This window comes from Egretta garzetta, unplaced genomic scaffold, assembly GCF_000687185.1.
Source record: "Egretta garzetta isolate BGI_Z169 unplaced genomic scaffold, ASM68718v1 scaffold18, whole genome shotgun sequence".
Classification (NCBI taxonomy): Eukaryota; Metazoa; Chordata; class Aves; order Pelecaniformes; family Ardeidae; genus Egretta; species Egretta garzetta.
This window is the reverse complement of record NW_009260616.1, coordinates 6,626,878-6,638,486: the sequence shown is the minus strand read 5'-3', so window position 1 is coordinate 6,638,486 and position 11,609 is coordinate 6,626,878. Positions and strand designations below refer to the sequence as shown.

Here is an 11,609-nt window from a genome sequence, read left to right as displayed (position 1 = left end):
CCCGCTTCCTGAGACCATGCTCCACAGTGGAATGGCAGATAAAATTACCTAATAATTCAGGTTGGAAGTGACCTTCAGAGGCCATCTATTTTAACCCTTAGCTTCAAGCTGGGCTAACATCAGATTGCTCTAGGCCTCATCCCACTAGATCTTAAAAGTTTCCAGGTATGGGTATGCACAGTCTCTTTAAGCAACCTGTCCAATGCTTCACCCACCCTCCCTGGAAATATTTTTTTCCCTTACATCCAATTGGAATTTTATTTGTTGAAACTTGTGATGGGTGAATGAATGAATGGCTCCTGACGTTCTTATCTGTATCTAGATGTATTTATTTTGCAGGGAGGTAAAGACAAAGCATCACTGCTGGCCCTGCAAGCACTAGAGGTGCTGAAAGCTCAGGTACAACTGAAGCCTCTCACCTCAAGACAGACTTGACTCCTGCGACTCCTGGGGTACCCGACATTCTTGAGAGGCTCAAGCGTATTTGTTCTTTGGTGCTGATCGGGGTTCATCTGGGATCTGAGAAATCTCGCTCACCTGAACAGCTACTGAAACTGGCACTTTATACATGTAACAAAGTGATGTTTTCCACCAACAACAGCCCTGGTGAAAGATTCCAGGGCAGATGTAGTTAACTGTAGGTCCAGGTACACCTGCCAGCATCCCCATGCCAACAGTAGCGATCTCAGAATTCAAATTTCTACACTTTCAAATGCTTCTTTTACACATAAGAGGGAAAAGACATTCGCAAAAGAGAGGACTTGGCTATAAAACATTACTTTCTAGTGGGCAAGTATTCTAGTGGGCTTGCATTCAACCCACAGAAGGGATGCAAATAGCCTGACCAAGCAATTAGCCCCCTCTACCCTGAGGATGCCTGCTGTATCACAAGTGCCTTGTTTTCCAGAAGCACCTGAAAAAATACCATTGCTGATGAGCTTCACATTTAAGCATTGACTGCAACCAAAGTGGAAAGAAAAGTCTACCCAATATTGCACCAATTTAAGCATAACTTCTGAAGTTATACACTGTTTTCTTCCAAAAGAAGTCAGTTTGACTTTTGCTTTTACTTTTCAGATTTTATATGAAAAAATGTTGACTCTACTCAGGGAGCCATAGTTTATTCAATATAATTCCTAAGATATTAACTTGCATTAAAATTAAGGAATTCTAATAGTGACTTCATGTATTTTAACAAATTAACTTTAAAATTTAATTCCAATTAGTTTTGCAGAGGACTGAAATTCAGACAGCAACTATACAGAATTTTGTAACTTTAGAGTTATCTTCCCTTATCTGCTGATTCAGTGACATATCTCCATCTTAAAAATGTAAATGAGGAAATTAGATCTTATGACACCAATGAGAATTAACTGGTTGCTTTCTTTTCCTTTTGAATCAAGACTGTTGAATTCTCCCTTTTCCCAGCTTACCAACCCAATCTACTGAGTTACCATCCATCCTAATTGAAAATCTGTACAAACCTGGAGCCTGTAAAAACCCTAGATGCAAACCAAAACTACTTCACATTTCAAAAATAGATTAATTTTCTTTGGTAGTAAGAACTTCAAGGAGCAATAGCTTTATGCATTCTACCATCAATACCCTTCAGAAATACCCACCTCTTGGACACTGCCTGTCATCCTTCCACCCACACTTTCCTAGAAGCATCCCAGCTCCAGTTAGCTGGGCACCACTCCTAAATCACTTCTGAATCTACTTGTTTCTACTCTAAATCCTCCAGACATAAAGAAGTTGATATAGGATTTATTTTTTTAGGGACACATATTGCAATTACATGTGCTTTATCTTTGCTTCTTCAAGAAGTGTTAGAAAAATTTTAGTGGATGCTTATCTGCACATATATAACTGTCTTCAAAAGCTGCAAATCTGGAAAAACTGGTTGTACTTGCCTGTATTTTTTGTTGCTAAGAACCTTCCCTTTCTTAGTGAGGAAAGACTGCATTGAAAAAATAAAATAAAAACCAACCTTAGAGGTGGGGCTTGGACTCCCTAGCACATGCACACAGACTGACAATGCCAGATGAACTTTGTACGATTCGGTCAGGCTGCTTTCAAGCCTAAGATTTGACATCTCACCAGATCAGCTTCAGCTCTGGTTCACATGGACATGCCTCCGTCCCCTCAGGATAATCCACTGACAGAGATGGATTACAAATCTATAGGTTGGGAAAATGATCACCGATGGGTCAGATATCACACAAGTGTTCCTGCTCTGTTGGTGATACCGTGGCACGCAGCAGGCATCTGGGGGAATGCACGGGGCTGGGATTGCGGCTCACTATAGTTAGCTACGGCTGTGCGGGGTTCGGCGCCTCCTAACTGCAGGCTCCCCAGCAGCACTGTGGGTGTGAAGGAGGCAAGGCACAACGACTGCAAGCCCAGTTTCTGCCTCCAAGCATTCAGTCAGTGTTACTGGTTTCATCCCGTACCCAGAGCCTGCTCAAAGACGAACCCTCATCTTACTGGGAAAGGTTTACTCATTCAGAGACCCAAGAATGGCTCCCAGAACAGAAGGGGTGACACTTACACACCAGTGGCAAAGCACACAGAGCTCAGAATCCTAAGGAAACAGCTGAGGTAGCACAGTGGCTGTTTCAGACCCTCGCTTTACCCCCTCTGTACATTACATGCTCTCTTACAGGAATCATCCAGGGAAATCGCTTCTAAGAGATCTGAGAATCAGAGAGGCCATTGCTCTTCCATTCCTTCTGAAAAAAATCTGGTGCACAGGTTTATCCTTTCATATATAAGCAAGGACTCTCCCCTCCCTCCAGAGGATGAAAAATGATTTGCAGAGCACCTGCAAAACCTCTGCCCCAAGTTATTTGATAATGCTCATATTAATCAGAACAGTGAATCCACAGCTAAGCAGTACCTTGTCCTTGACTTGCACTGACATCCTTGTTTACTTAAACTTCTGCTGCTCTGCAAAGCTTTCTAGACTAGAGCTGTTGTTTGGTGTTTCCTCGGTATTGTTTTTGAAATGAGTGGTAAGATAACACCAACATGAAGTACTTCCTTGGTTTGCTGTACAGTAAAAACACTTGTGGAAAAAAAGGCATTTTGCTGCAAACATGTTGTTGCAAGAAACTGTAAAAAATAAATCCCTAAAACAGTAGTGGGGAAAGACAAATAAGGTTACAGATTTTATGAATAGGCACTAATAATATGTAGCAAATTTGCACTTGTTAGCCAGCTCCCTCTAGAACAAGACCAGCACTTTTTGGACAAGTCTTATTGAGAAAAATGGTCTGGGGTGAGTTTCTCAAAATAGTGTATAATAGATTTGGAAAAGGTTCTATTAAACACAAAAAAAAGTCAAAATAAATTTAAGATACAGTTTTTAAAAAAAGTAGCATTTTGTAGTATTTCCATACTGACATATAGTCACAACATGAATCTATAACAACATGTTTTGACAGTAACATTTTATTTGCTTATGTAAGCATATCTTAGAGACACCAGGTAAATTAATGTATTCCCATTAGATGCACTAAAGGTGTGCCCACATATTGGAAAAAGTAATCAAGTTTAAGCTTATTTAACGGTGCCTGCTAGCACTCACATTACAAAGGATTATGTTCTTTCAAAGCACTTACCAAAACCACTGAAAAACTTGTGAATACTTGCCTAAGGATCTGCCTATATATACACCCACCTCCCACCCTCAACCCAAATAAGAGCGTTCCCATTTTCTTGCCTGCACACCCAAGCAAGATAATAATTGTGCATTCTAATTCTCTGTGGTACAGCTACTTAAAGAAAGAGTCTGTGTGTATATGTGTCTGTGTGTATATATAATTATCTCAACAAGACATCTGTAAAATATGGTCACAGTTTACACCGTAATCAGTACCCCACTTTGGAAGTTACCAGTAATTTTTTACAAGTTCTCAGCAGAGAAATTCTACCTCTGCTGAAGTTTCTACCTTTAATTTCCGTTACCTTCAGTTTCAGCATAAAGATTGAGTACTAATACCTTCACACAATTTAATCTTGACTTTTCCTCCGTTTGTCAACTTTGGCTGCAGCAAATTTTTAACCAAAACATGAAAGAGGTTCTTTAAGTAGAATATATGCACATATCAAAATAAAATGTTGCCACCTGAAACATTGCCTATGTAGATCTAGAACATGGATAAATCAAATAGTATGTTACCAACTCTGTTTTCTCTGTCACTCTTTTCTCTATTTTACTTGGAAATATGAGTCATCTGATTCAATGTTATTTTATATAGAAGTTGAGGGGGGGGGGCAGGTAGCTGGAAAGAGAGGCAGAGAAAGCATTAGCTCCAATTCCTGACTCCAAATTGTTAACTGTTGGCATGTTTATCCCCATGTGCCCAGACATCTATTAATGCTGTCATGAAGAATGCTGCATAGATGTGTTTTTTATAACTACTCAATAATGGATTAAGAAAAAAAAAAAAAAGAAAAATAACAGTACCACTAACCGCCGATTAAGCGGTTCTTTTGATTACTTGCTGGTTATAGATTTGATTTTAAAACAAACAGTGTGTTGATATAAACATTTTGGAGGTTGTAGACAAGAACAACTTTTTCACCTCTGCAGAAAAGTAGCAGGAGTGGGGGTAGCATTCAGTTTATGAAAAGGTTGAACTCCCTGTTCAATATTCACTTATAATACCACATTACCAGAAAGGACTTGTTAACACAGGCTCCTTTTCTGTGCTGGTTTCATAACTTTCCATACTGCCTCCCACCATGAGGGAGGTTTTATTTTCTTTCAATTATTATAAGAAACCCTGAAGCCGTTTTGGAATTAATAGCCAAACTCGTGCAACTTCAGGCTTCAAATTAGTGACTTAATCTGCCTAAGTTTCAAGCGTCCAGCCTTTTCTTTTGAAGACAGTGAAAATAGTTTTAAATTTAGAATGCCAAATGTACAACTTCTTAAGGGTAAACATGTTAGGGTTAGCTGGTTTAGCTCCTTTCTCTTTCCAGCTATCAGCCCCCTTTCCCCCTGCTTTTCCACATTCATGCTTTTTTTCCTTTGCACACTTCTTTTTTTTTCATACAACTTATTTCAATAGTTACATCAGCCGCATTGTCATTAAATCTAAGTCTGGACACAAGTCAAAGAATAAAAAACAAACCAGATACTTCTCCCCCTCCAAAAGGAACAAAGTTTCTCAAAGGATTTAACTGTAAGACTTCCCAGAAAGTGAACATTTTTAGAACTGGCTCAAACCTATCAACCCTTACCAAACAGCAAGCTGTTAAAACTCTGTTCAAATGTCACGTGTGTGCAGGAGGAAGGGTAAACAACTGACTGCTGATTTCAGAGCCTTCTGAATTTTGCTTAGTGTTTTGAAATCTTTCAATTTCAAGCTACGGTATCACAGGCATTTTTTCTCCCAAGACCAAAATAAGATACTTAGTAAACTGACAAACATTCTCTTATTTGCACAGGGTAAGGCTCAAAGTGTGATAAAAGTACACTTTGGACTTTTAGAAGTAAATCCTCCCATTTAATATTTATTTTCTACCAAATGTTCCAATTTCCTTACTTTGTCCTCTCCATGAAATACATGTAGAGCAATAGATAGGTCCAGGTTAGGTAATCCCTTTCAGTAAAAAAGGGACAGATTCCCACCACCACGGTGCTCTCAAGTTTTTGACTTACTACGCTGTCAGTAGCTGGAGATAAGCGCTGTGAAAAAAATAGTGAACAAACATAATGGCCACCTTCGGGCAAGGGTGTGTAGGGCTGTTTCATCTCAGTAGTGGGAAATATTTCCTATCCTGGAAGAGATCATCAACATTTTTAGGGCATGAAACTAATTTTCAACAGACTGAAGTGTAAACTAATTTATGAGAAAGGCTTGTGAAGAACTGACATTTAAACCTAAAACCCCCCTGGTTTTGCCAAATCTCAAAGTCTCCCTTAGTTAACTTGTTGACAGAATACTTTCTGCCTTACTCAGAAACTCGATTCACCCAAGCTCTTTGAAAACCTGACAAATGGCATGATATTTCTCTAAAACTTTACATTTATTTAAAGCTTTACTTTAGGAAAAATTTGTACTGTAACGCATATTCATTATAGTCAAAGACTGCTCTTAGGATTTCCCTGATGTTTCTTTTACATGCAGAGATTCTGAAGAACCAGTGCAGGAATCAGCAAGTAAAACATCTGACCCGTTTTTCTCAATGGGTCATCGACAAGAATAAGCACAGCAAGCGTGAATAACGTTTCCAGTGACAAGCAGAAGCTACAAATACTTACTTTAAATACATATTCAAATGGTTTGAAGCCACTACCTGCAAGCCAAGGGAGAGCAGCTCACCTTGCATTTTGGACACTTCTGGGCATTCCTCTGCCCGTGTTCGATTTCGTTGGCCCAGTGACGCAACAGCTTGTCTCCCTTCTTGTATTCTTTGCAGTTAACGCCTTCATGCCAGGGAGAGTGGCACTTGAAACACCAGACAAATTGGCAAGATGGACACTGGATCTGTACAAATGAGAAAACACCACACACTTTTGCAAGCTGGGCACTGACCCAACTGGAAGGCCCATTTTAAAACCACTGCTCTTCAATTAAGAGAGCAGCTGCCCAGCAAAGTCTAACACCTTTTGAAATGTCTGTTTTAAAAAACAAGAAGTTGTGGAAGTTAACTTGTTCTTTTTCTTTTTAAAAGAAAGAAAGTACAGAACTAATTGCTAAGCCAGGAAAGGCCCCAGCCAAACAAAGCACAAGTAGCTTGGTTTAAGCATAGGAACTGCTTCCTGAATTCACCCTGTGGCCCAAATGCCAAAAGGCAAAATCCTGGAAGCTTATTCAGTTGCCTCCAATACATGTGTGAGATCACCTAAAAATTAGCAGCCAGTTTTCAGTCCAGTGGATCTGAGTCTTCTAGTTGTAAACTTCACTGCTAAGGCTACTACAAGGGAGTACCTGATCTTCTGAAGGGACTCTACAGAGCCCATAATGGGTTATGAAGCTTGTATTAGAAGCGATCCTGGGAAAAGAGGCCAAGAGCAAGGGTCTAAAACAAGGGCCACAACTACCACCTGGAAAAGTCAGGTACCTCCTTTTGCTCTCAATTGCATAAGGGCGAGCTGAAGCTCTGCCAAACAGACAGTTTGCTACAGACAACATCTAACAGCAAAAACCACAAGCCAGGCCCCTTAAATTGAGAAAGGATCTATTCTTCCCACTCCCTGGGTTTTAAATCATTGTGTCAAACAGGTACCATCATCATCACGTCTTCCTCCAGAGCCTGGCTATTTGTTTGAAAAAAGCTATGGCAGCCGCTGTGTTTGTAGAAGTAATAAATAGAGGCACACTGCAGGTGCTTAGCTGATGAAAGACAGGCCTCCTACCTGGATCGTGACTAAGGAAAGCGAGAACTAGAAGACACGTTAGACACAGGCACATCTAGGCTCCTGCAACATCTTCACTTCTGCTGTGTCTGGCAACAAAATGTCTCAGCCTGAAAGATGGGAAGGCACATCCCTTGGGTGACTGCTGTCTACCAGCTCCAGCTGCAGTCCATGCCGGGCACTGCCCCGGCTCTGTACCAGCTGATGGGCAGGACTGAGGAATTCAACCAGCCAAAAAAAGGCTTTTTGGTTGTATCTGCATCCAGACACGGTTCACCACCGAACCACGGATGTGTCTGTGCTGGCCATGCATGATGTGGGGGTGCTGCTCAGGAAACTACATCCTAGGGTGTAGTCACATGTGAAGCCCCCAAAACATATTTCCAAAGTCCTCATTCCCACCAGTTACCATGCCCTCTGCTCAGACACACCGACTGGTATGCTGCCTCAGCTCTAGTCCAAGTCCAAAGTAGGCTCTCTGATCTCCCTTAAGTATTTTGCTGGGGGGCAGCCAAAAATTATTTATATGTGCAATTCCTACATCCGTCACTACCAGCATGCCAATACAAAGCTGATCTGATCTCTGAGGCATGGCTGAGAAATGAAGCCGTCTGCTACCCTTAATAATATTTCCTAGAGTTCTATACACAGAGACAGCATTTAGTTTTTTGTCTTTAATGGCTCACATTAAAAGCCTAATTGATGCGATGGCTCAAGCTGAGCATTTTTATGACTCTAGCTGACCCATTTTTCAATGGTTGTCTTCAACTTCACCTGTAGAAAGCAAATTTTTTTTTTTTTTTTACACTGCAGCAGTGTCTAACAGTCATAGCTTCATTTGCACAGAGTGATGTATTAACCAAGTATTTTACCTTTAATGGTGGACTATATGATATGCTGCTCAATGCACCACTCCAGCTTACCTCCTTATGCAAATCCACATCTACACATCAGCAAATGCAAGAATGGGAGTTAATGATCAAGAGAATTAATAATTTTCTCACTACCCATAAGACAACATTTTCCCCTCCAGGATCCTTTGACTGGGCATAAGACTGAAGTGCAAAGAAGGGAAGCAGCATCAAGAAGTTGACTGATTTTCTTCTTATTACAACACATTAACATTTTAGTCAGTTACCACCCACTAGTCATTATCCTTGTAAAAAAAAATATTGTACATGCATTTAAGTATTAGAATACATACATTTCCTTCATATCAAGCAGACTCAAAGACAGTGTAATATTAAAATTGAAGAAATTTAGATACCCTGTACCCAGTACAAATCTGGCTTGCTGCTTTCTATAGCTACAAAGTGACATTTTGGCTAAGGCACACAGTAAGATACCTCACACAGAAGAAAACTGCACTTATCACTTGCTTTCTGTCAGTGAAATAAGTTACTGAAGACACAGGTAGGCAGCACAAAACCAGAAAAGAACAAGTGGAACTTTTTTTGTAGGAAAACAAGACATTAAAGCTGCAATGTGTGGATTACAAACATTATTGCTTTTTGCACAAAAATACAGTAATGTCTAAGGCCAAGATAAAGCATAAAACAAAAGCAATACAAAATATAACTGGTGCCCTTTCTCTGATTTGTTGGTCTACTGGCCCAGATGCTAAACCAAAGGAAATACACTATCCTGCATCTCTGCTTCCCAGATGAACTCTCCTAATAAAACCAGCTTAATAGGAAAGAGGAAAATTCCCACTCTGAAAAACAACGTATTTATTGCTACTAACCAAACTAACATAGAGCACTGATCTATGTTTCCACAATCCTTTAGAAACCTATATGCACAAAACAGATTAGATTACTAGCAACTATCCTGCCCAGTATCTCTTTCTATTTTTTTTTCCCTTTCTTGTTTTTTTTTCCCCTCCAAGCTTTGAATTTAAGTTTTTCAATAATGCATGTCACAGTGACCTACTGCTGGAAGACAGATTATAGCAGGCATCATATTGTCTTACTCAGTATCTGTTATGCTCCAGCCAAGGATGAAGCTCGTAACCACAATTAAGTGAATTAAGTGTTCTGCGACCTGAAAGCTTTTATCAGTTGCAGTATTCAGACACTTGAGATGGAACATGAATGTTAAAAACAAAAACAAACAAAAAAAAACGCCAACAAAACCAAAAATCCCCAAACCGACAGATCTGGGAAGCTGCAACTTAAAGCTTTACTTAAACAAAATGCCAACATAATTATAAATATGCGCTTTGTGGGTTTGGTTTTGGGGTAGGGTTTTTTCGGTGAAAGTCTGACATGAATTCATTGCAGGCTCTATCTTTCTCTTATAGCATGTATATAATTGCAAGAAATACAGAAGCCACCAGAATCTATATTTAATCTTATACATGCACACTGACATCAGATGTTTCTAAATATGTTACTCAGGAAGGACCAAAATACAAGATGAGGCTATAACCGCATGAACTCAGAATAACATTTGTTACTATGAATGGCCCTGACTAACTGAAGTAAACTAGTGGGAACTGTCTACTTCATTACCAGGTTCGGAGTTCCTAGCTTCCTCTTCCACCTGCCACCCCTGACAGCACCTTCCACAAAACTGAACTAGTAAATAGTTTTCACATTTCGAATGGCCCACTTATGGCCCACTTGACTTCTCTGGTGTGCAATACTGTCTGAACATACATTAAGCAGGCAAAGAAAAGTATGTTCTTTTAAGTACTTATGAACCTTATTTTTCTTGGAACTAGTGGCCGCAAAACAAAACCCTAAACCTATTCAAACTTGGATGCAGTGTGACACCAGCATGCTTAAGAGATAGGAACACAACAGGGCAATTACAGCAGTATTTCAGATTCTTATTCCATTCTTTCTCTGCTTTTCCAAAACAAAAAAGTCAAGTATGATTTGCTTTATGCTTCAGTATTAGTGTGTGAAATCATTATAACAAGGACACAGAAATGCTATCTACATATAATTTAAAGCAGTAAAATATATTATAGTCCAGCAAAGCAGACAAACTATATCTGAAAAAACCCAAAACATTAATCTAGTAGTTTTTCAAGTATGTTTTTCCTCACACAAACATTGTTCCATTTATTTTACGACTTCCATTTCAGTCGATCAGAATCAAGAGGATGGATATATACACAAACTTCTATGCCATCTCAAGGTCAGTCTCCCTTGAAATAGAAAAGATTACACAGCTTCTCATACTAACCTTTTTGGTTCTCAGCTTTCTGAAACACTGACCTTTGAGGCTAACATTTTCCATTTTCTTAGCTAGCCTCTACTGCAAACTATTCTAACTATCATTTTCCTCACCTCCCAGGAAAAGACCTTTCAAAATTGGTAGCTAACAGCAACACAAAACACTGCTCAATGTGAGATGACAATAGCAAAACTGACTGCACATGAAAAATATTCTGAGAGCCTGAAGCTGCAAAAAGCTTAGTGGGATTTTCTGCTGCTTAGTGGAATGTTACCTATATAATAGGATGGCCAAACTAATTGTGCAACTGATTACATGAATTAGAGCTACACAGTCGCTTTATTCCAAAATAAATGTGGGCTCCTGCCAAAACAGCTGCCTCCTCCTTGTCACCAACCCATCCCCTCTCTTGTACCAGCTGAAAATAAGCAACAACAAAACAAACAAATCTTGTATCCCATTGGAGCTGATCTTTGATCCAGCTCCCAGTGTGACACCAAAACATCAACATGAGCAAAAGCAAGCTGGCAGGAATGAACAGCTGAGAGCAAAGAGGGAGAGCACGGCAAAATCACCACGTCCGCAGCAGTTCAGGCTCACGACAGGCTGAAGTGATGTGTAGCCATAAAGATAGCTGCTACTCAAGGTTAAAATCTGATCTAGAAAGGGGGGAACTGACTGGTAGGAACTACACAGATGCACTCTATCACAGCATCTTTGCAGGTACAGATTCCTACTAGTTCTAGAGCAACTTGTGTAGTTCAAACAAAAGATAGTTTATATAACAACTGCATTGAGAAAACATTTACATTTTGCAAAGCCAAGCACTCTAGCTCTTCTTTTATGTGTTGTGTATCTGCTGACAGAAGTGAACAAGAAAACTTTGTTATGAACCTCACAAGTCGGTAAGGCAGAAATAGAGTCCAGGAATCAAGAACTGCTTCTTCATGGCACATGACAGGTCAAAGAACTAACACTAAAACAACAGATGAAATCCAGAGCTTAGGAGAAACCCCCCCCCCCACACCCCCCACCAAAAAAACCACAAAAC

The 11,609-nt window shown here is 39.8% G+C and overlaps 1 protein-coding gene across 1 annotated transcript in view; it reads right to left on the bottom strand.

Moving 5' to 3' along the window:
- Positions 1-11,609, bottom strand: part of RNF217 (ring finger protein 217) — a 65,597-nt gene that overhangs the window by 12,510 nt on the left and 41,478 nt on the right. The window contains exon 4 of the mRNA XM_009645199.2: positions 6,336-6,500. Within this exon, the coding sequence (XP_009643494.1) occupies positions 6,336-6,500 (165 nt within the window). The remainder of the gene's footprint in view (positions 1-6,335; positions 6,501-11,609) is intronic.